We start from the raw sequence: 25,971 nt of genomic DNA on the forward strand, positions 1-25,971 counted from the left end.
GAAAGTGAAATCATTAGACTTCGACTTAAGCTTTTAAAAAAACCTAATAAAACTTAATAAAATTGAACAAACTGGTTCCGAGTAACTAAAAGTTTTGCACAACACAACACGGTTTCTTTAATCGTTGAACACATCTAAAGTTTTTTCTTAACAAATTATGATCACTTTGATTCGTTACTTCCTTCACTTAAAATTTATAACGTGAATTTTTGTATAAACCTATACAATTATCCTCAATATCCGGATTATGACAAGTCTATAATATGTGACTTTTGAATGCTTGAAAATAGAAATCAGCAGTTTAACACAAAGCATAAGCATAAAAATTTCAAATTGAAACTCTATGTTCCCAGCAACAAGATAAAATAATTTTTATCACTGAGATAAAAAAAAAGACTTAGTTCCTCTAGTCACTTTCGCCCATTGAACTCACCTCCACATCCCGCGCAGTGCTTTACCGGTCCACCAGGACCACCGCCATTCATCCCGTGGAAACCCTGTGCCTGGGCATCCATCTGATTGACTCCCATCGGATTTCCATGTCCACCGCCACCTCCCCCATTAAGATGAGGTCCCCCAGGACCTCCCCCCAGTCCCGGATAGTTGTTGTTGTCCGGGGAGGGCGAATGTGGCGACGAACCCAGATCCGGATACGGATGGTAGTGCGGGTTCATGGCTATTGAGGCGGCCAGTTTGACGGCTTTTGAGCGGGACGGCGATCGCACAAACGATCGCTGCACCGTTTTTTTTTTCAAAGAGGGGAGAGGTTCCTCGAAAAAATATCACCTGTTTGATTAGTTTCGATTTCGGTCACTTAGGGCTTATTTTTGTTGCTTTTTCTCTTCTAGGTATCTAAACTCGGTTTAGATTTTTATTTGACGATTGATTAAAGCGCGATTGCGAACCCTTTTAGCGAAATTGGTTTTCTCGGTCGGGTTGATTGCACTTGCTTTTTGCCCTGCACGAATCGCTTACTCACTAACACAGCACATTCACAAACACTTTTGCTTCTGTATATATTTTTTAAAACTTTTTTTCTTCTATTTGCTTTTGCAGATTTGCAGCACCAGGACGCGCGAAACGCGGTAGTTATTTTATTGATTATATCGGTTTGATCTGAGAGGGTTAGACGAACGATTCCAGGTGTCGAATGGTGGGGAACCGGCTAAAGTTGATAGATTTTCCGCCACTATTTTTCTTGCTGGTTCGTTTTTTGGGGAGAGGCGCCAGTTTTTTATGTGTCGTTCTAAAACAATAACGCGGGTGGTCTTCGTTTTTTTTATTCTTCGCGCGTCGAGGGACCACGCTATAAACTCACTCTCAAAACGATGGTGTGGGCGGTTGTTTCCCCTTCGTGCTTTTTTTTCTCCGATCCTACACCCAAACACTGTCACTGCCAGTCGGGGATTCGATTCGGTGAGGTTCCTGGCCGTTATTTTCACGCGCGCGGCTATTATTTATAAATAATTTTCTATTTTTTCTCTCCCTCACAGAATATTGAAGACAGAAAAAAAACGGCGGTCGCACACTTCTTTTTATCTATCTAAATAAATTTCATTTTTCGCAAAATTCAGACATGTACAGATATATTTCATCTTCCAACAATTCGCGCGAGCGAGTTGCACTTGGCGGTGGTTTTGCCGCGCTTTGATGATACGGGACGAAACTCGATCGGACACTCAGAAACGAGAGACAAAAAAGGTACGGTGGCGCCCCGCCGCACTTTCAAGTTCCAAAACGAGCACTTTGGAGACTGCTTCACTAGCACATAGAATCGCAACACTGCTACTGGTGTGACTTTCAAGAGCACGGAAGAGTTCTTGAACCGGTCCACTTCACAGCTGGGGCGGGTTAATGTTTGACTTTATTTATTATTTTCCAGCTATTATTTCTTATCTTGATTCTCATTAAAATCATATAAATATTTTCACTTGAGACTTCTGAATCTTCTCGTGGGGTTTGCACTTTTTCACTGTTGACGTTCTTCGTCTCCGTCTTCTTCCTTGTTCGAACTTCTTCGAGGTGCCGAACTATTATTTTCCCCTTAACGAGCGGCGCGCTTCCTTCTTGACTGGCATCAGTTATCTTAGAGACTTGTTTTTTTTTTGCTGCTGCCTTCTGCTCCTTCCTACTTCAAAGGGGGACAACTTTTTAGCGAGCTCGCTTTTTTATGATCTCCGAATGTCCCGGTGACAATTGCTAGCTACTGTCGCCTTCTCGTTGATTGGATCAGCTTCCAGAGAGCGTCGAAGTTTTTTTTGCTGTTGCTGCCGGAGCGTTCCTGTGCCTGTTCCGAAATAGACGACGTACCGAGAAAGAAGGGAGAAGATAAAAATAATTAGTTTCTCAAGGTGCCAATGGTTCGTTGCCGGATCCGTAAACTACGGTAGTCCTCTTAAAATGATAGGGAAACTCTTTCAAAATAAAAACGGGGAGAAAGAAACTAAGAGGAGGAATGGCAAAAAGAGAGCACACGAACGACTGCCGTTGAAAAGTTTAATTAAATTAATTATCGTTTTATGATTTAATACTTTTACGAATTTATCGCTTTATTGTTTGCACACGATAATAAACCAATTTATGGGTTGCACGTTTCATGTGTTCTACAGCGAGCCAGTGTAAAGCCCGGTAGCGAACACCCAAACGAGATAGCGCCTCAACGCTTGTTCAACATCCGATAAATTGGCCAAGTCAGCCAAGTAGTTCTATGCTCTCGTTACTAAATAGAAGACTATGTTTTGCTACCACCAAAATATACGAAAACAAGCACGTACAACACGCTAGGTTATTCAGTGGTCTTGTGTCAGCAGCAGCCCACCCAAAAATTTCGATGCTTCCGCTAGACGACGACGTTGAGCAATGACGACAATTTTACGTTTGCATACATTCGATACCTCTTGCCATCTGGCTCGGCACGCACACAACCAAACCAAGCGCCTATATCATATCGAAATTTACCAACCGTACGCAAACCACTAAGAAGCAGCATATCGTCAATAACAACTCTCCCGACTCACTGCTCATCGGGACCAACTCATTCACCAACTTAGTGAGCATTGCTCTCACCACGATGAGAAGGGTGAGAAACAACCGGCGAAATCAACCCACCTCGTGTATGTACATAAACAGCACACGAACGAACTCTCCCTGAATTCATCGACTCGTAGAGCGTAGTCGCTCTTCTATGCTTCGTGTTCATCGTCATCAACATTATTCGCAAGCAAGCAAGAGTAGAAACGTAGTCGGAAAATCGTCCGAATTCCCTCAAACAACCCAGGACAGGACGACGAGCATCGATGGATGGTTGCAAGCAATAAGCCGAAAGAACACTGTGGTCGATGTACGAAGGGATGCACTTTCGTCCGAAAGTCTTGTCTTGTGGACTAGTCTGGTCCTTTCGTTTTGGTGTCTTCCTTCCTACCTAACCTTTGTGGCGGGATAGGAAGCATAACAAAGGAAATGGAACAGTGCAGTGATGGGACATGACCGATTGAGAATCCAATTGGAAGAGATGCCAATATTTTTGACCGATTCGAATTCAAAATAAACAGAAAATAAAACTATTTTTAGAAGACGATAGAACAAAGGACCATTATAATCATATCACAGAATATACTTGAATTTTAATAAGCTCAATTTTTCATACGAAACTCTCCAAGTATGTTATTTATACCTATATACAAAAATGGATTTCTGTCTGTCTCTTCCCTAAAGACTCGGAAACTACTAAACTGATTTACTTGAAACTTGGCAAGTGGAGGCTTCTGAGGCCGGGGAAGGTTCCTGATATGGTTTGAGACCCCTCTGTCTTACTGGAAGAGGAGGGTGTATTTCAAAGAAAAATCGTTTGCCTATATAGCTCGAGAAGCCAAGTGACACAGATTAAGCCGATTGACTTTTTTGAGATTTATTATTGTTTTATGAAGACTTTTCCATCTAATTCTTAAAACTGTTTTATTGTGACATAGGAAATGGATCATTTATCGTGTGTTTAAAAGAGCCCTGAAAATTTTGCCAAAACTTAAATGAAACACTACTTTTCTGTTTTTATTAGGGCTTTGGTACCTGCTTTAATAAAGCACTCAATGCTCTTTTAAAACTAGCATTCAAGCCATATTGGAAAACAGATTTATTGGAACAGTGGTTGTAGGCATGTTAAACTAAGTGATAGATCATTTGACTATCGAGAAGAACGTATACACGCTTAAACTTTTTTACCTGTTATTGAGTTAGTAAAATTTTTTTAAAGGATTTTGGGTGATGGTTTTGAGAAAAACGGGCTCCCAAAATGATTTAAATTAACACAGCTAAATGCATATAAAAAATAATAACAACTTTGTTGCATCCGCATTCAAATTTCAAAAGAACCGCAAATCAGTGGACATTATTAATCTCTCAATTCTTTGGGTTCGATTAAAAGCACTAACTGTGAATACACGGTTTTATGATTCGGTAAGCAAGCTCCTTCAGTTAAATAAAAACGAGTATTTTAGTTCATATAACGACAGTATCCATAGACTAACAATTGCAATTGAATCCAGTGCAAATTGAGTTTAATCCTAAAGACATAGTCCTCAGAAAAAGTTTCATTCAACGCCGAATAAAGTACTTGTTTGATTCATCAATCTCTGTCTCTCACTCTTTCACCCAAATCAAAAGAAAAACCAATTTTAGAACTATGACAGTACGATAATCTTTGTAATAATTATCTGACACTGGAGATTCTGTGATCAAAACAGTATCAACGAAACAATTGAGGATACAAAATTCTGAAACAAAAATTCGGAAATTTGAAACCATTAAAATCAAATATCTTGATTAAACTAACCGTTCATGAGAACTGCAGTTCCTTTTCGTTTTAGTCTTACGATCTTTCGATATTGATTCCATCTCTACGGCTTTAAATAAAAAATAAATTAGATTTTCTCTGAATTTTACTAACTGGCAGAAAACAATTTTAAAACTGTTTTAAACTGTTTTAAGATTTACCATATAAACTCACTTAATTGAAAAATTCAATCGAAATTATTGAAGCCATCTTGCTAAAAATAATATTAAATTACTAAAAACTAGACATTATCAACAAATTTGACAATGTTTGCGGTACTTTTTGTTGCATAGGTAATGAATTTTAACGCAAAAAATGCCACCATTTGAGCGAATTTATACGTTCCTTAAATTATTATTTTTTTTGTTAAAAAAAATGCATAAAATGTGGTTAATCCTGATATTCTTTGAGGCCTGCTTATATTTTGAAGCTGTTTCGAATATATTCCACCAGAAATCTGAGGTTTTTACTGTCCTGTACGATATACAGTGAGCGAAATAAAAATAGCACCACTATATGTTTTGCTTGTTAAAACATGAATAATTGAAAATCACCAAAACTTTGTTATATAAATTGTTTTTGATTGTTTAACGGATAAATCAAGCATAAGTTTATTTTTTTTTGGACGTTGCAATTGGCGTTGAGGACCAAAACTTTGGAAAAGGGGTGCGAAATAAGAATAGAACCACTTGTGTTTTTTCAACAAAAACAAGATTATTTCTAAAAATTTACTGTGTAAAAGTGAATAATAATGCTTCTACGAATTATCTGAATAGATAACTGTATTTCAAGGAGTTTTCTAGAATAACAAAGATTTTCAAAAGTTTTAAAAGGGGGTTTCAAGCGATGCTCCTCTAGTGTTTAGGAATTTGATACTTGAGCTATAATACTTTATCAAACTGCTTTATTTCTCCATTATCATTCATAAGTATGATGCAAATTGACGAAATATAGATTTGATGCTGAATTTGAATAAATAAACATTCTTCAAATTCAAAAATACTAATGTTTTTGAATAGTCAAAAGCTATTTCTCTAGTTTCAAGTCATAGATGGCAGCACTATCTTGCAATTAAACCAAATTGATGCCCATTTTCGAATATTTGGGATTAATTCAGGCGTGCTGGATGATTTTGGCCAAGAAATATGTACTTGGTACCGTGTGACCGCCTTGGAAATTTGAAGATCACAATCAATATAAAAAAAAGAATTTCATCATGAACCTATAAAAGTGAATTTCTTGGACCGATAATCAGAATAATTTTGTATTTTCCGATGGAAATTGATGAACCAGATAACTAGCAGTATTAATGGTATGATTTCAAATTGAATCAGAAGTTGAGATGTGCAGGAATTTTGGCGGTGTTATATTCTTGTGCTGGTGTTTTTTTTTTGCAAATCCAGAAAAGATTTCTGCAGCGTGAACTCCAACAAAACTGTGTTGGAAAATTACATCGAAATGATGAATATGGGCCTAAATAAACCCGAAAAATCAATATTGAGACTTAATTTGGTATTAACGGCAAGATAGTGCACCCATCTATGACTTGAAACTGGAAAAAGTGATGTTTATTGAAAAAAAAATCTAAGTTTATGAATACCAACCTGTTTTTTTCTGATTTAAAATAAACCAAAAATGTTTGATTCATCATTTCACGTCATTTAAATGAAGAAAGAAAGTAGTTTAGTAAAGAATTACAGCTCAAATATCAAATTCCTTAGTTCTAGAAGAGCATCTCTTAAAACACCATTTTAAAACCTTCGAAAATCTTTGTAATTCTAGAAAACTCCTTAAAATGCCGTAAACTATTCAAATAATTCGTAGAAGCATAATTATTCACTTTTACACAGTAAATTTTTAGAAATAATCTTGTTTTTGTTGAAAAATCACAAGTGGTTCTATTCTTATTTCGCACCCTTTTTCCATAGTTATGGTCCTCAACGCCAATTGCAACGTCCAAAAAAAGTAAACTTATGCTTGATTTATCCGTTAAACAATTCAAAACAATTTATAGAAGAAAATTTTGGTGATTTTCAACCATTCATATTTTAGCAAGCAAAACACATAGTGGTGCTATTTTTATTTCGCTCACTGTATTACTGTCTATATTGTTTATTGTTTGTTGGTTGTTTCTAGGTTGCAGGAAGTATCATGCTAGAGCTAGATATATTGAAAACGAAATTAATTTTTTTTTTGAAATTATTTATTTGGAAACTTTACCAATCACTCAATGCTTGGGATAGTAAGTGATAACACGAAAAAAACATGGAAGCATCCACGGTAAAATTTTTATCAGATTCCATGACGTTGTTTTAAAAGAGCAATGGGTAGTCTTAAGAGAGCTCTGAAGGGTTTCTTGAAGCTATGTCTATGAGGTCGAATAAAATATGCTAACATTTGGGTCTAAATTTTGATTTATGGATACCACAATCAAGTCAAGTGTTGGTTTCACGGAAACCTTATTGATGCCCTTTGTTTAGCCAACACATTTCAAAACGAGTTTTGAGGACATATTGATGCCACTTTGAAGTATATCAAGTATTTTTAGAACGATTATTAACCGGAAATTATCAAGCCTTCATTGAAACTAAAATTTGGTGAATTTTTGGTATTCGCCAACAAAATCGAGTGCCAATTTATTGGAATTGTACCACCTTAAAGTGGGCAAAATTATGCCAAAGATGATTTGGATGGGATTTTCGAAGATTTTAGGACTGCTCAAATCTGCGGATGGTAAAATCCAAACGATGAGTTTTGAAAGACTAACCATTTTAATACTTTTCGTAGTTTTTTTTTGCTTGAATTATTTGGTTTTACAGATTCGTTTTTAATAAGTAATAATAGGATTCCGGACGAACAAATCGATTTTCTAAATAATGTTTTGACCTTTTTTTGTATTTTTTCGAAATCCCAACCATATACCAAGGTAGAGAAATCATTTTCCTTGCTGAATCTGACCCATTTAGGGAAGGAGACTTAACAAATGAGCATGAACGTGTATGTATAAAAAAGTCGCTATAGAGCCTAATAGTCTGCCGTGGGGGAAAAATTTCTGCATTGAAAGAGTAGTATAAGTTTTAGAAGCTTATGAAAAGAATTTGTGACTTTTTTTTAACTATTATCAGCAGAAGGCTTTGCTCATTTTTTTTTTAATTCGTGAATTAGGGGGATTTTCCGATCGTTTCCTGGGACTCCTATGAATCCCGGGAATTACCAGTCAGGAATTCACGGGAAAGGACACTCCAATTGCTATTCACTATTCGCTATGATATCAAATTGTAAACTGATGATTGGATTGTTCCGAAAAGTCAAGACATAAAAGAGCATGTTGGAAACTTTTTGAGATCGTTCCTTATAGTTAAAAATTCAAATTCGGAAGCATGAAGACACATATGCTGCAACTGTGAAGTAAGGTTGCCGAAAAAATTCTATGTTTTTGAGTTAACATAATTCTGACTTTCTGAAATTTTACCCGAAAATTCTACGAAGGCTTTCTGTGATGCTATTTGCTTTAATTTCGTTGAAAATTCATGATAAATTGAGTGTTTTTTACATTTAAGTTAGGTTTAATCAATTAAAATTACCAATCTTATCCAAATCCATTAAAAATTCAAAAATTCTGTTAAATCTGTTAATATTTCAAAATTCTATGTTCTGTGAGACGGACTCTGTGATGAAAATTTGCTCAAAATTCTGTGAAATTACAGATTTTTCTGTAATTTCGGAAACCTTGCTGTGAAGATGAGTGTCTATAGGCTTTTCAAAACTTTATATCATGAAGATTTTGGAGCTGAAAAAAAATAGAAACGGTATAACCTAAACGATTTTACTACAAATTGAAATAATAGAAATATGAAATAAACTTTAATTTTGGAACCATGGAGATTTTTTTCTCGTATATTTTCAATTTCAAACATTGAAGGCTCAAATTTTTGTTTGACTAGTAGAAGGCTTCATACCAATTTTGAAAGTAATTGGTCAACGTTAAGGGGTCGCGACGCTCAAGTTCTTATGGTAATTTGCCTTGATTAATTCTGTTTAGTGAATCTGCAAAAAGCAATGTATTGGCTCTAACAAAGAAAGACCTGTTTTTGTGCAGATTTATTTTTGTGTTTTTCTGGGCTTTGTGTCAAAATAAATCATGTCACAAAGACAGTATTTGAAGATTTTTTTTCCAAAATTTAGGTACTTAATACCTAGGTATTTTGTTGAGATACAGTTAATGTTAAAATTTAGGGTTTTATGTGAACAGTTAAGAAGAAAGTTCTATTTGGATTTCCTTTGCAATCATTTAAATTGTTAAGCTTCTTGATTTAGGTACTTATGCATCTAGTTTTGCACAGCACTTTGTTCATTTTGCTTGCCACAGTGTGCTTTTAACGTCAAAATATTTGTAATAATATTGAGCTGTGCCATATTGAGTAACACTGGTCCAAAGGCATAATCTGAACATTGTTCACGGTAATCCACTCCATGGATTTTTTTTTCTTTATTGAAAATGCATACCAAATTTGCCTGACGTAGAATAAAATGTTGATGTTGCTTGTGGGAAGCGATATACGTTTTAAAATTCAGTTTTGAGCTAAATGTTCTAAAATCGGGGTTTTCGGATCGATTAAAGATTGGTGAGAATTCTACAAAAAGAATGAAAGTTCTTAAAAAATTCTGGTACAGTAATCCTTCTTTTAGTTCCAGAAAACTTTGTCAGTTAGAAAGTTCATAGATTTCCTTGTAATGTTACTAATTAGGTTATTTTTGGAAACTTTTGAGGTTTCAAATACAAAATTTTTTGTATGTTTTCCAAGATATAGAAAATTTAAACTTTGTAGCTCATTTGGCAAGTCAGTTGCCTCCTGAGCCGATGTCCGCGAGTTCGAGCTCAAGAGTAAACATCGAAAACAGTTTTACCGGATAAGTTTTTCAATAACTATCCGTCAACTGCAGCGTTGATAATAAGTCGCGAATGCCACAAATGTGGTAAAACGACTATAATCCAAACAAAACAAAAAAGTGATGTACTCAAAATGTACACCTACAGTAATTTTAGATTTTTTTTTGCAATACCTTTGTATGCAATGCTCCCACTGTACTAAGTATTACTAAAGTTAGGCCGTAGTAAAATTTAATTATCATTAAGAGGAAAGCCGTCGAACAGAAAAAAAAACTCTAGGAACGCAAAAAAGCAATTTCAATTAACTAATCAAACCTTTTTCCCCCAGTCAACCGACCAACCATCGTGATTAACCACTTGTCTTGAATTGAATTTTAATTGCAATCAAGTCCCTCGATCCGATTTCGCCGGCCTTCCACCGAGAGCACCCATCCTCGGCTACAAATCAGCTGCCAATCCGTCGTCTCCGTCGTCGTCGTCGTTGCCGTGTCGTCTTCCATCTTCCATCCAACCAAACATCCTCCACAGGGCTAGCTAGCCCACGACGAGAGCCGATTCGCTGCAACTCTCGGCCCATCCATGGAACCTCCCAGCAGTCGCAGCGCAGTGGATGTGAGTAGCTGAGGATGGGGTATTGCGGTGTGTGATTACTAATAATCCCTCATTAAGCGAACCTCATTAATTGAGAACTGTACCATTTCGCTTCCCAAGTTGCCCAAACCCAAACCCAACAGCCTTCGCCTCGGGTTCTTCGTCGTTGTCTTTGTTGTTTTTTTTTTTCATTCCATTGCTTTGGTTCCTTTATCTTCTCTACCTTCACCACTCTTTGTTTCTCCCAGTCTCTCTTTTTCACACATTCGTTTCGTCGACCCTGTTCAACACATGGTGCCATAAACTTTCCTGTGTGTCTGACTGGTCCCATCCAATGTTCCCTCGTTCGTTCGTTCGGGCTTGCAAACGACCCGCGCGCTAATAATGATTAATCTACGGCCGCCGGCAGCAGCAGCGCACAGCTGATTCCGAGACTTGGATTGGCCCTGCCTGTTGTTGATCCAAGGGGTGAGGGTACCAGGGATCCGAGAGGGATTTCGGTCACCGAATTCTCTAATCCCTCCCGTTAATTACATCACGGTCAATTGTATCGAATTTTTAATTTACATTCCTTCCACACCGGTGTGTGGTGTGGTGTGAGCGCTCGACTGCTTTGTACCTTTCCTTGTTCTCGGTTCTTTGGGTGCTCCTTCTGCTATCGTCCATCGTTGATGCCAGGAATTGTTGGTAGTGTTTCTGTTGCACTGACGTGTTTCACCCTCTGTAGGTGCGCTCTATGACTACGAATGCCAAAAGCTGTCGATAATCAAAAAGTAATCATCCATACAATAAGCTTCCTAAGGTATATTTTTACCGCAATTCTAATCTCGTTTTTTTCTATTTTTGAACGAATTAAACTTGCAATTGGAATGCAACAGCGATGATTTAATAAATGAGCTCCACAAATAAAATCCTTCATTTCATTTGCACGACCGTTTAGCAGCTGTATATAATTTTTCATTTCTGTAGCCAATGCAAAGATACTTAAAATCAGTCATTATAATATTCATACAAGATTTAAAAAAAAATATTTAAATCAGTTTTTCAACCATACAAGTTTTTTTCAAGAACGCTAACAGCATCCCTGTCGGCAGAGAATAGCAAAATTATACTAGCTGATCCTGTACGAACTTCGTTTTGAAAGCAATTATTAAAATGTGATAAAAAAGATGATGTTTTTCAAACATAGTAAAACAATCCGTGCACTGAATAAAAAACAAAGGGTGTCCCCGAAAATAATGCCAAACTATGAAATTTCTTTAACTTTTTAACCGTTGGGTAGAATTCAATGAAAATTTGGGTGAATTTAGTTCATAGTGCATTGTTTACATCCTGCATTTTCAAAGTCCTGTGATCAAAATCGTTGGGAATCACGAATTCCACGGAGTCGCGAGTGATTAAGCGGTTCGAGGAACGATTGACCACCGATCGGAAGCCCAAAAGTGAAGGAACAGGTATTCCGTACAACACCAAAAATCAAAACCGCGTAATTGGAACCTTCAACCGAATCCCGAACGCTCCGTTCGGGATGTGGCTAAGAAGCTGCACTCAAACCGAAGTTTTGTCCAGAAGGTACAAAAGTCTCTTAATCGCGACAAGAAGCAGAACAAGTCCGCCAAATCCGTGCCAGGAAGTTGTACCTCAACGTGCTGACGAAAGTTGAATGCTGCATCATGGACGACGAAACATATGTGAAGGCCGACAAACAGATCCCCGGCAACCTGTTTTTCACGGCCAAGGGTAAATTCAGCATTCCGGAGCATGTGCGCACTCAGAAGATGTACAATAAAGAGTGCCTCCAGAAGCGGCTGCTTCCTGTCCTGAAGACCCACTACGTCCCAACAATCTTCTGGCTAGATTTGGCCTCTTGCCACTACTCCAAGGACGTGCTGTAGTGGTATGCGCACAATAAGGTCAATTTCGTGCAGAAAATGTTCAACACTCCGGAGCTCCGCCCCATCGATAAGTACTGGGCGATCATGAAGCAGCACCTTCTTAAACGACCTAAGGCAGTGAAGATAGCCGAAGAACTGAAGAAAGTATGGGTTTACATGCAAAAAACGGTTGATTCAAAGGTTGTGCAGAATCTTATGGCCAAAGTGCGGCATTTGCGTATGGATCATAAATATAATATGAGTAAAATGGTAAAATGAAGTTTAATAGCTATTTTTCAATCCCTGAAAATTTTATGGAAATCGGAAGAAAGCTCGAATTTTGCGAACCAATTTCGTGTGTGGCGATTTCATCATGGACACCCTTTATTGTTGATAAATGGTCCACAAATTTAGTAAATCCACCAAAGTTATTTGGTGAAATTCGTCCTAGGGAATTGTAAGTATGTACAATAAAAAATAAATGTTTAAATCCGTTTTAACCCCTAAAAGTTTTTCCTCCAATGTTTTTTTTTGTTTGGCAAAGAAAAGAACAGGTGTTATTCATTGTCAAAAATAAACATTTAAAACAGATGTCCACGAGCAAACAATTTTTGTATATAAACATGTGCACTGTTGAGGTGAATAGCTCTGTTATTTAGACAGTTTGATGAACTTCTAGATCCAACCAGTTCGAACCAAAATTTTTGCGACTACAGAAGAGATTCTGGTATTGACGAGTTGAAGGAGTACTTTTGAAGTAGTATAAAGTAATGATAAATTCTGATGGGATTGTTCTGTGATATAGGTAGGAACCAAACGTATTTTAGAGCGATTGAAGCACTATTAAAATTTTTGTTAATAATCGTGAGATTGGATTGTTATATTTTTATAATCCGTATTATACTAAAAACTATTATAACCGACAACAAAAAGGAATGATTACCAGCTGACGACCAAACGCAGGAAAAAAACGAGAATTAAACAAAGCAATTTCGCGATTGCTCTATTTTCGGCTTCCCCAAACATCTCTGGGTAATTCCCGGCTGATTGTGTCGTATCGCCAAATGAATCATAACAGGAGCAAATAGTCCAAATGAAACCAAAACAGCTCAAAAAAAATTCGCTCATAGAATAAGGTAGCACAACGGGGGACGTTTCGAATATTCGCAGCAAGGAAGCGGCGATCCCAACATTAGTTTGGCTGGTGGACAAGAAGGTACACATACAGAACGTTTAGTCCAGTTTAATGGTTATTTTCCAAAGGCGGACGCCGAATGAGGATGAATCTAAAAGAACTGGGAGGAGGTGGAAGAACCAGACACTCACACAAAACTGAGCGATAGCAAAGAGAGAAAATAGCCAATTAGTGAATGTTTTATACACTGATTTTTTTTTCTTCTTTGCTTTTTTCATTTTCCTGCTTTGGCTCGACGAGATGTCGTACGTCGTTTTCGTGTTTCTGAAGTTTCACCGGTAAGAAAACGATGGGTTGGGGGAAGACGGTGGGTTTTCACTTTTTCGTTGATGCATCCTCCTCCTGTGCTGCATGCTTTCCAAATAGTCATTTTTAAAGCTTTCCTTCGGCTTGTGTCGTCTCAATCGGTGAGAATCGGCGGAAGATGTGAAGAAGTTTTGGTCGCTCCCGGTGTTCTGAATGTTGTGGAGTCCCCCCATTATACCTAGTACAGCAGCTGAGATGTGTGCAAACTAATTGTGCTAGAAAATCACTTCGCACTTTCGGGATGTGGGACACACCGGAGGGAAACACAATTAAAAGTGACGGAAAGTGGACGACTACAGTGGGGACTTTTGTTGTGAGGGAAATGGAGTGCATTTTTGAAATTCAACACTCCCAAAAGCTTAATTTTATAATTAAAAACAATTTTCGTTCTACGAAAAACTGTATAGATGATGAAACATTTTTTGATAATTTTTCAAAAATTGCTATGCAATTGCTGGCTAAGGAACTTGAATTTCAGTACTTTTTCGGTTGTAGTTTTCACACACTTGCAACAATTTTTTCCTTAATTTTGAAACATATTAAAGCTGACTTCTAGCTAAATTTTGATTTAAGTTTTGTCAATATTCTTCCACATATAACTAAGATAATTCAACTTTTATGAAAAGTGAACATTGTACATATTTTTCGAATTGTTGTCGGTTTTTCCCAATCCCGCTTTAAGACGGGGTTTATGTTTCATCTCTCATATAGAAATTGCTGAATGCGTCATCCGATCTGGACATCTAGGGTAAATGATCTTGAGCGGAACTAGTCGAAATCTGATCTTGAGCGGAACCATTTATTTTTCCTAAGATATAGGCAATGATTGTTTATGAATCTTATCAAAATGTTGAAAAAACACTTTTTCAAAATCTTTTCAAACAAGCATTAACATTTCTGCTAAAGTTTATTAACTGAAATAATGTTATTAGAAGATTTAAAAACATACGCATTTCTGCTGCAATTTTCATCAATCTACGCTGACTTTGAACGTCAATTTATGTAACCCTTGGCCGTTATAAACTGATTCTTAATGACTAAAATGGTAGAAAAATTCTTAAAGAAGCATTATTCGGGTTTTAGTAACAAGTTTTCCATCAAAATATCAATAAATCGCGTAGTTTTTAAAAGTAAAATATGATCTTGAGTGGAACTATCTTTGATCTTGAGCGGAACTACTAGCTTCCGAAATAAACCGCTAGGTGCGCTGTCTTATGCCTAATGTCTCACACGCGATTTTTACCCCTGAATATATGCAGCTCCTTTGTATTTTCCTTATTATATCAGCTTTAGGAAAAGAAAAGATGTAAAATTAAATTCGATTAGAACAAAAATTAATTAATTGGTGTCATAGCGTACCAAGCTAGGCACACAAAAAGTTTAAATTTTTGGGGTACAAGGAATGGGTTTTTGATTCTTTCTTTCAGAGGGTCGGCGGGAAGGAGGAGGAAGGCTTTCATACATACTTTTGGCATAATTCGTGAACTAATGATGCCAATAAAGTTAAGTGATTATTTCAGAATAAGAATCAATCTTCATTGCCATTACTATTCATTCTTTAAGAAGTAGCTTTCATTTAAAGAGGTTGTTTTATATATTCAAATTCCAATTGAAAACGATATACTACCTAATAAACAAAAATTTAAATTGCTTTTAACATACATTCCTTCAGTTTTACAAAGTGTAGCAAAGCACACCGGGTTAGCTATTTTATAATACTCCACGATTCAATTGGTGGCCCGGTATTGAAACTCTATCCAATTCCCTAGTGTTTGATTTTACACTTGAGCTCGAACTGGAAGTCGGTTTGAGAAATGATTGTTTTATCAATTTAGCTAAATAATTAATGTTTCCATAAATTTTAAATATAAATAAATTTAATCTTGATTCATAAGAAACTGGAATTTATAGTAACGTTATTCTATGAATAAGTTGCTTAGAGCAAGATTGCCGAAATCACAGAAAAATCTGTTTTTCACAGAATTTTGAGGAGACTTTCATCACAGATTTCACAGAATTTTTGAACTTTAATTTTTTTTGGTCAATACTAAATTTAGGTTTCTTACTTTGAATTAGAAAAGTATGAAAAGATTCTCAACGTAAACTGATTTTTCCCAACTAAAATTTAAAAATAATCCATTTCCAGTTAAATTAAAGAATTTAAGGGAATGAGAAATGACAAAAAATCAGATTTTTTTTCTCAAAAACATTGATTTAGAGCAATGTACAGTTTTTTTTTGCAAAATCTGTAATTTAAGGCATCTTCTTATGTATTTCTGACTCTGTCGTTACCTTCAAAAATCGTTAGGGTCAATATGAACCGAAGCGCAGATTCAAAGCGTCTTAATCATAATTACAATATACTGAGGAACTAACATTTTTGAGAGACCAAATATATACTATGAAAATGTTAATCAAATTAACGAGAAAAAACTAAAATTTAAGTTTGAAATATCAATTCATTAAAAAATGAGATGCAGCGATGCAAAGACAAAATTGGATGTCTTTGTTATGAGTTAGATTTTTTTTCTACCGGAAAATCCAGAATAGCGGTCAAAAAATTCATTGGACCCCCACATATTAACACATCGTCGGATAGATGTATTCTTAACAATTCCAGAAATTAAAAAGCACCCAAATACTGCAAAGTTGTCAGAAATTATGAGCAATTTAAAAATACAATTGTTTTTTGGGACTTTTTTCATTCGAAGCCAACTACAGACAACCTAGTAGAACAAATTCACTTCCTTTTAAAATATTTAGTAACTAGAGAAAATAACCTACACAATGAATCCAATATCATAAAAATCGGTTAACATTTGCGGCCACGGGAATAACAACAAATTACAAGTCAAATTTCCCCGAAACGCAGATTTTGCGAACAGCTTTGGAAGGATAAGCAAGCAATAAATTTGAACGGATATTTTGAGAACAACTTTGGAATGCTAAGTTTCTTTTTCTACGAAAACACATAACTTTTTTAACTTTAAAATCTTCAAAGATGAAATTTAATTGAAGTTTCACAGTTACACAAGTATTAGGAATGAGAGCTATTAAAGATGTTGACAGAAGAAAATGGTTCCGCTCAAGATCATATTTTAGTTCCGCTCAAGATCAGCGTAGTTTCGCTCAAGATCAGAATTCTTACTCCAGTAAAACAGCTCTAGAGATATTAGGATTTACTCTAAAATATTCTAAAAATCATCATTAGAAAGCAGAAACCAAGATCCATCCGCTGAACTGAAAATTTTTTTGTACGGATATAACCCACAGCCATACCACTTGGTCAACTGTTTCGAGTTGCGTCGAATTGAGCCATTTAGTTCCGCTCAAGATCATTTACCCTACTTCTAAAATTCCACGTGATCAGCAGACTCCGAGAACTTCATCGGTTAAAATATCTTTAGATTCGATCATGACATATTTCCAGGATTTAAGTTAACTAAGCCAAAATTGAGTGATACGAAAATTTACCAACTTCCAAAAGTTGACCTCGCTGCAGACTTAGATAGATCGCGCCCTTATAACATATTTTTTGTTTGTTGTATGTTTTATACGATCTTCAGGTTCACTAATACACGACTTCTTCTCGTTGTTAATTTTTTTTATAACAATTTAATCGAAACGGCTCATACGATTAAGTTTTTAGAAGCCAAACTCGATTTCTTTGAAAGGTCTCAAATTTTGTAGGTGACTTCCTTACATGCTCAAGATAAATATAAGCTTGCAGTGTTGAATATTTATCACTCTATATAGCGTTCAAAACGCACCAACCGGGAAACTACGAATTTAGTAATTTGAAGTGTTGAAATCTCCGTTTTTTCCGGTTTTCCGGTGACGCGATAAAATTTCAAAGTTTTTCCCGGATTTCCCGGTTTACTAACATCCCTGTATCTATTTTACTCATACTAGTTTAGTTTATTTATCACCTGAAATAACTCAATTACTCGAATGGACATGTATTAAATCTAAAATAACTTTAACAAATTTTGATAAAATTTCTCAAATTTTTACAGAAAGTTTGATTATAGTTGAGCAACAAAACAGACCAATAAAATTGAGAGTTAGGTTTTAGGAGTGCAACACAGCAGTCAATCCAAGAACTTTTTCCACAAATCTTATGACTTCGCTTCGGAATTCAATAATTTTATAACAAATGACACACTTATGCCCGCCAGAAATCAACTAGGGATCATTGATTTGAATGTAAATTGCAGATTTGTTGAGATTGAAAATAAATGAATAGTCGTATTTTTTTTTACGAATTTTCAAAACGAAGTATTTAACAGGTAATCAACAAACAAAGTGTCAAACCAGTCATTTTTACTGGTGCGATCTTTCTAGTCTTAAACCGGAAATTCGGAAATTTTTACCAAAAGTCTTTCATTTAAGCCAACAAAACTGAATACCGAACAATCAGTAGTTTTTAACCGATCCACACAAAGGGAAAACGATGTAAAAAAGTTTTCAAAATTATTTACAAAAAAACGCAGCGTTTTTGACCCATAATGTCTTCAGGACATTTCACCTATATTTGAAACACTTTAAAATGAGCTTTTGATAAAAATGGTTAAATAACCTTGAAGTGAGATAGAAAAATTATTTTTTGTAATTTTCATTTTAGAGCACTTATGTCTTTGAAAAGGTTTGGATTGTAAAATATGTAGCATTTTTGTTGCAGACGTCAACATCGTAGAAGCTAATCCATAAAAGTTCGAAGGGTTCAAAATAAAAAAATTATCAAAGTTTTCAGTGTTTTAACGGCTTATTCAAGCAAATCATTTTTAAAAAAGTTTTGGGTCACTCAAAATCGAACGGTTTTGTGGAACACACTTAATAAAAATATTCAGACTGAAACAAGTTAGATTGGAAAACTAAGAAAAAATAAAAAAAATAGGAAATTTTCGAACACCTGTATCTTTCTAGTTCGGATGAGTTCGGTTTATTTTTCGATTGCATTAGAATCAGGCAGGTTTCAACGTTATAAAAACATACAGTTTACAACTTTGAAATGTTTATTTTATACCTACATTACAAATATTTAAATCTTTTCTCAAGGAATTTAGAGGATTTTTTTTTGCATTAGAATTAGCTAATCGAAAAACAAACTCAAATATATTGTATTCACAGCGAAAATATAGATTGTAAGGTTCGTCATAAAAATGTCATACGCTAGCGAGAGAATGATTTGGCTAAAGTTTCACCAAAATGAAGACGATTGCCAATTGTTAGTTTTAATAAACTTGAAATTTGTCCTCTAGATTCCTTGAAAATAGCTAACTTTAATAATTTATAAAGCAACAAAATAAACCACTTAACGTTGAAATCTTCATGTTTTTATAACGTTGAAACCTTCCTGATTCTGCAGCAATCAAAAAATGAACCAAACTCATCTGAACTAGAAAAATAAAGGTGTTCGAAAACAGCAGTTATTGCTTAGTTTTTCCAATCTATCTCGTTTCAGTCTGAATATTTTTATTAAGTGTGTTCCACAAAACTGTTCGATTTTGATTGACTCAAAACTCTTTTAAACATATTTTGCTTTAATAAGCTTGACCTGGAAAAATATCGTCCAAACACTGAAAATTTTGATTAAGTTTTTTTTCTCAGGCCACACAAACCTTAGAAAGCTCAAATTTTGTAATATAAAAGTAGTTGATTCATCTTACGAAGAAAATTTGATCAATAAACATCATTAAAGTTAAAAGTTATGGAAGTTCAAAGTCGAAGTGACAGTGAGTTTGCTTCCAAGTTTTATACAATTATAAAGGGTACTATATACCCCAAAAATATTTCTCTGTTAATAAGTAAAAAACAATGTTTTGATTGCTTTTCAAAACCTTTCATGTTATCAAGTTTTCTACAAAAAGTTTCAGTTTTCGACGTCAAATGAATCAGTGTTTGATGTATAGATTAAGCATTTCAGAATTATTTTTGTATGAAGCCAGACCGGACAATTCCGGTCAATTTATTTGAAAAATCTGTCAAATGTGGGGAATTGATATAAAATTTTCTATTGCAAAAATCGGGTAAAATCCGGAAAATTCAGTAGAGCTAATTACAGAAAAGTAAAACGGTGACGAAAAATGATTGAACTTATTTTTTTTTTTTTCTGTCAAAACACATCAGCAGTGTTCAATCCTTATTTAGGGTATCCGAGAAAAATATTTGGTTCATTTTGATGAAACAAACTTTTACCATCCGTATTTTCGCGAAAAATTTAAAACCATATTTGATATTTTTGTTCAATTTTCCAAACTATATAAATAAATCCGGGCATCCGGGCTGAACAGAAGATGTCTCGAAAATTTCATTTCAATCTGGGATGCTTTATAAAAATGTTTCTTAAATTATTTTATAAAAGAGCTAACTCTGCTAAAAAAAGTCTCAAGCTGCCAAAATAAGCTTGAGACTTTTTTAAGCAGAGTTACATTTTTTTTAACGAAAAAATACCTTTTTGCTAATAAAAGACAATGTTTTTCAATGTTGTTGTCGTTTTTATTTTTGTGGGTTTTTTTCGTTCAAATTGAGCTGAGGAACGAATCACCAGTGTTTTGTTAATATTCTTTCAATATTGAACTTTTGCTTAAAGTTTCTTGAGCTGGAAAATATGCCTTATAAATTTTTTTCGAAATAAAAGATCTCTACGCCGATTACAAAAAAAAAATCTTACATTCAAACGATTGAAGTTAAGACTTCTCCTATTAGCGGTTTTCTATATTTTTACGAATCTCCAGTTCAATTGCTAGGACATTTCTTAATCTTTTCATCAAAAAAAATCTTTAACATGTCTGTCTTTTTGAACTAAATATTTTCCTGCAATCTGATAATTTTCAGTTTTGTAAGACAATGCAACTTGACTAGATGATTTGATATTATATTTCGAAATATTTTCTACATATTTCTTTACGAACGGTACACATTGTTCAACATTTCTGTACACATTTTAAGAAAAATTGAATAGATACTCAAAAGAACCACAAAACCATTAAAATTCCAAGTTCAAGTTATCCGGATTTAATTTGAAAATTCTTGAAATCAGGGAGCAAAACAATGAACAGATATCAATTTCGTTGGATTCTTCCCATAATTTTGTGAAAACCTATGAATTTGTCGCATGACTACGTGTTATGAGACATCAAAGAATTTATTTGGCATGATTTCATACCGGTTAATCAGTTTTAGGAAACAATTTTAAGAAATTTGAGAACTTTACATTGAATTTCTCAATTCACTATGATTTTATATTAAAAAACCAGTAATGTTATAACTGAGAAAATAGATATTTTCAACCAGAAAAAAAACGGGAAAAGCCGGGAGAAACTTTAGAATTTCAAAATGAACAATTGCTAGCAACCCTGTAGTTATGAATATTGTATTTATTTATGTTGGCATTCACCCGATCTGGCTGAATGTAGTTCAGAATTCAGAAAATAAAGCATTCCAGTTCGACCGTCAAAGAGTGCGTTTCTCTCCTTTCCAAACCGCAAATACCCCCTGTCTAACAATTTTATCATATTTAAAGATAAAAGCTATGAAACTGAATAGTTTTAATGATATTCAATCATGGGTGCACGAAATGGCTGCAAATTCGCTGTAGTAAATTACATAGAGTGAAATAGTTCTCATCTTGCTTCATAATACAACATATTTTTTAGTCAGACGTTGGAAAACGAGAATATTTGAATCAGTTTAAATGTCATTTGATGTACACGGAAATTCACAGTAAAAACATATCAACATGTAAATTTGACAAAGGTGATTGATCATTTTAATTTTCACAGTAATTTCTAAAATTCACTCGGTCCATGGCAACCGTTCTTCATTTTTTTGGATTTTGATTCCATTACCATCTATTTAGATAAATATACGATTGCAATAACCTGTTTATTTATCAATGAATAAATAAATATATTATTTAATGATATGATTGAAATTTTTTTTCCGGAAATGAAAAAATGGATTTGTAAATAAAAATCATTTATTTAAAATTCATGTTGCGATATGGTTTCAAGTTTGTTTTAGTTAAGATTTGTTAAAAAATATGGAAAAACCCAATATTTAATGGAAACTCGGTGAATCCGTGCACCCATAGTGAATAACCATGTACATATATAACAAAAATTTTCTTCTGAATTTATAAAATCCGTAATTATTTTCCTTAAGCATGCAAAAAATTGATTTTGGATGAATGGCGGTGAATCTGTGCACCCATGGTAGATAACTCGACTTATAGATAAATAATGCCTTAAGCCCTACAATATCAGGTATGATTTATAACCAACATGTTGAAAAACTTCAGAGCGAAAAACTTCCTATGACAAAATTGAAGTAAATCCGTGCATCCATGGTCAATACCCATAGCCATTTGATATGGTTTTCTAATTAGATTGATAATGTGTTTAAATTTTTTGATTATTATTTGAAATATTCATTTTATCACATACACGCAATCGTCAACTATGCCAGAATGAGGTGACTCTGTGCACCCATGGTGGAAAAATATTTCCATTTTCTAACAAAAACATGATTGAAAAGCAACAAAACAATATAATCAACGTAACCTTTAGGTTTCGTTATAACAGGACCAATTCAATTTAGACAAACACCATAAATACGTTTTTATGTTTTGAAATGGTGATTATAAGCAACAATAAAAACAAAAGCATTTTTAAAAAAATTATGAAGTACTCAAAAATGACAAAAAGATGAAATATTCAAAAAGTTAATAAACAAACTTTAATTAATCGGCCTTAGCGCTGAAAAGTGATGTCCTTTTTTGTAGGGACATGATACTGAAATGAAGAAACAAATGAATGATGTGAGGAACAAAAATTTGATATGTGATGATAACTCGATCAGGAGAGCATATCAAAATAAAAACTTAAACATATCTCAACCAGATATTTATATCTTTTTCAGTTAGAATATTGTCCTCATAATTTTCGACGCTTAGTTTCTTGAATCTTGGTTATATCTTATTTTGATTGGCATTCTTGAATAGGATTGAACTCACCTTCAACGATAAAGAATTAGTTTCAAATTGTTATAATATATTATAACCGTATCTTATTTTGATATGCATATAACTTTCCATGAAACACGGACATCGAAGTCAAGGCCCAAACCGTACTTTATTGAGTTTCGCTCAGCAGATTCATAAAGTTGAATCAAATTTTCGGGATTTAGCTATGATCGCATGGGTGGCAAAACTCCTCAGATCGGCTTGTCCAGTGAAAGAGAGTGCAATTTTTTTCGTCTGCTCCCCCAATCAGTGCGGGGAGAGATAAATCGCACTGAAATGAAGAGTGAGATTGTCAACACATAAGAGTGAGCGAGAGCATTCATATCCGCTGATGAAGAGAATTCCCTTCTCCAGAAAAATCTGTTGCGCAATGTGCTGAGGAGAATTCGAGAGCTAACTCAGTTTATTCTTGGTACGTTCACGAGAAAAGATGCAACTTTCCGAATCAAAGCTCCCAGCGGTATCCTGATTTTCTAGAAGCCGTCCTGATCTTAATTGCAATTGATTTTGCAATAAAAACAGTTTAACCTCTTAAACCAATGGTAATCTTCGGTTGAGATGATATTTGAACGGTGTTTTTCGGTATAAACTAAAGCCACCTAACTTCATATCTCTTCTGCTGCATAAATTAAGGCGTATACTGCACCGCTATTTCGCCTTAATTTATGCAATCTAAGAAGAGCTGCATTTCATTTCCACCAATCTACTGGGGTCCTGAAAAATCCTGGTTGTTGTTCTTCGCGGTGTCCTGATTTTTTGAAGAAACCACCTGTCACCTCTTCTTCGAACGCTACCTTTTGTAAAAAAAAAAGAATTCAAAACAGCTAACAACAGTGGGCATGGTAGCAGAGTAGAAATTGTTTATATTTTTTCTACGTTGTGTGGAGGGAGTCTAAATATTTTTTTCCTTCTTTACTCTGAGGTGTATGACTGAAACACAGGGCGCTCTTTGTTTAGAATTCTCTTTCTCCCACTCGGATGCAAATGCTCTCACACTTGCCGTCCGAGTCACTTACAGCTCGTGTAAACTCGGGTAGCGAGTGGAGCACGATCAGCGAAAGAGGATTACACTCGGAAGCCGAACTGATAACAGTGTTGGTTTCTCCCGGCTCTTGGTTGTTTGAGAAGAGCCGACCAACCCTGTATGATCGTATAGATTTTTTGATATAATTTGAGATATATTAACATCCTACGAGTACTGAATTATAACTCATTCAGATAGTAAAAAATGAATATCAAAATATCTCATCTTGATTAAATTTTGTGTTTCCCTCCTGATCGGGTATGCTTCCAAATAAATTCTACCCGCTCATTTTCACCATCTTTCCTTTCATCTAACCTTCTACCCCATCTATATAAAAATTTCATAATCTTTAGATGTCCCTACTAAAAAGGACATCACTTTTCACCGCTAAGGCCGATCAATTAAAGAAAGACATATTAATTACGGTGGTTAATCTCTTCATAAAGTTAATAAACAAATTCAAGCAAAAGACTGAAAATGACAAAAAACAACTAAAAAATGACTAAGAACGACAAAAACAGCAAATATGACAAATGAAAACAAACATTGTAAACAAAACAAGCAAAGTGGAAAATGCTTCAAAAACATGATGAAAAAAAATTAAAAAATGAAGTGAATGGTCGAAAATTGACCAAAAATAACGTGTTTGATAAAAATAACAGTTATTTTTGAAAAAATAACTGAAAAAAAAGTTAAGAAAAATAAAACGTTCGATTTTGGCAACTCAGAATGTACGGGCGTGTTTAGCCAAAATCGAACGGGGTCTGTATTTCGGTTATAACTACCGAGTTGCAGTTACTTTTGCAGTAAAACTTTTTTCATCGCATATATGCAATAATTTGAAAACTGACCGGACAGATTAACGTGCTTCAAATGTTGAAATTTTTATAAAATATACCGTTACTGTAGAAATCTTTTTTTTTTGTTTTTTTTTTTAACTTTCCACGACTTTTTCAAATTGCTTTTGTAGAATTACCCTAAGTTTATCCGCAAAATTTGAAGTCCAACTGTCTAACCTCAACAAAAATAACAACAAGAAAGGATAATAACAAGGAATCGGACCTTTTTCACCAGTAGAAGAATCCGCCAACGGATACTGCATCCGACTGTACACAGTCTGTAGTAGTCCAGTTTCGGTTTCGCTGCTATCAGGACGCCGGGATCCGTTGCACCGCCGCTCCTATCTACTGTTGCTTTCGTCCGGCACACAATCTCAGATTCATCACAAAAACACTTCTTTGTTGTTTTTTTTTTTCCTTTATACTTCTCCTTTCCTTGTTCGCCCGCCGTTTTGTTCTTCACTGGGGCAACTGGCACAAATCTCCGAAGAAAGAGCTCGCTTGGCCCGAAAAAACGATATGTAAGTGTAGTAGCAAAGCAGACACTCTGAGAACACTGCCGCTGTAGCACCAGCACCAACAACAAACAACCAGTAATGAGTGAGGATTTTAATTAAATTAATTAAAGCATTTTGGTTTTTCTTCTCGAAATTGCACAAAACAAACAATCATTCGGCATAATGATGATCGCGTTGCTGCACGCTTCTCTTTTGAAAGAGAGTGAGAGGAAACGGATGTGGCGCGGTAAGACGTTGACGACAACGATGATGATGATGACGACAACGACGGCGACGACAACGGCGGCGGACACGACAAAGGAGTGCACGACGACCGCGACGTCGAAGATACGGCAACGAGAAGCACGCGTGCAGCTCGCAGTTCTTGCAGCAAGCAGCTGAGAAGTTCGGGGTTTTCGGGTTGCTGCGATTGCAGTTCACTAACAGGCCACCCTTGCTTCCTTGTCTGGAGACTTCACACAAAAACACCACTGTTACCTATACGCCGTCTCACGTGTTTCGCCTTTCACCTTTTCAGGTCCCGGAAACTCCAGGTTTCCAGCCAAACGAAATTTCTTGTTGCTTCGGTCAGAAAGCTGACCACCGGGCTTCGACGAATTCTTCCTCAAAACAGAACCCGCGAAGACGTCTCTTGAACACGGAGTGGTACGAACGCGCGTGCGACAACGTCGATTGCGAAGGGAGAACTGAGTAAACCGAGCCGAATTTCAGTCTCTTACGCCTCAAAGTTTTCGTTTTCTCTCACCTCTTCTGTTCGAAAAATCTACAACAACAGAAAAATAAAACATTAGTCAGCGTCAGCATAGGAGGAAGGCAGGACCAAAGAATAAGACGAAACCTAAGAGCGAACGAGCATAAAAACTGTTCGATGCGTTTCCGT

The 25,971-nt window shown here is 35.3% G+C and overlaps 1 protein-coding gene across 3 annotated transcripts in view; it reads right to left on the bottom strand.

Moving 5' to 3' along the window:
- The window catches only part of LOC129746729 (LIM domain transcription factor LMO4), a 118,130-nt gene extending 92,372 nt beyond the window's left edge, over positions 1-25,758 (bottom strand). For 2 of the 3 annotated variants that reach the window (XM_055740585.1, XM_055740583.1), the window contains exons 1-2: positions 2,775-2,862; positions 434-2,287 (exon numbers count right to left, since the gene is read on the bottom strand). In XM_055740585.1, the coding sequence (XP_055596560.1) occupies positions 434-674 (241 nt within the window). In that variant the 5' untranslated portion in view covers positions 675-2,287; positions 2,775-2,862. Of the gene's footprint in view, positions 1-433; positions 2,288-2,774; positions 2,863-24,796 lie in introns of those variants that run through there. The other variant, XM_055740584.1, reaches the window with a different exon arrangement.
- Between the last annotated feature and the right edge of the window lie 213 nt (positions 25,759-25,971).

Source organism: Uranotaenia lowii, chromosome 2, assembly GCF_029784155.1.
Source record: "Uranotaenia lowii strain MFRU-FL chromosome 2, ASM2978415v1, whole genome shotgun sequence".
NCBI classification, from domain to species: domain Eukaryota; kingdom Metazoa; phylum Arthropoda; class Insecta; order Diptera; family Culicidae; genus Uranotaenia; species Uranotaenia lowii.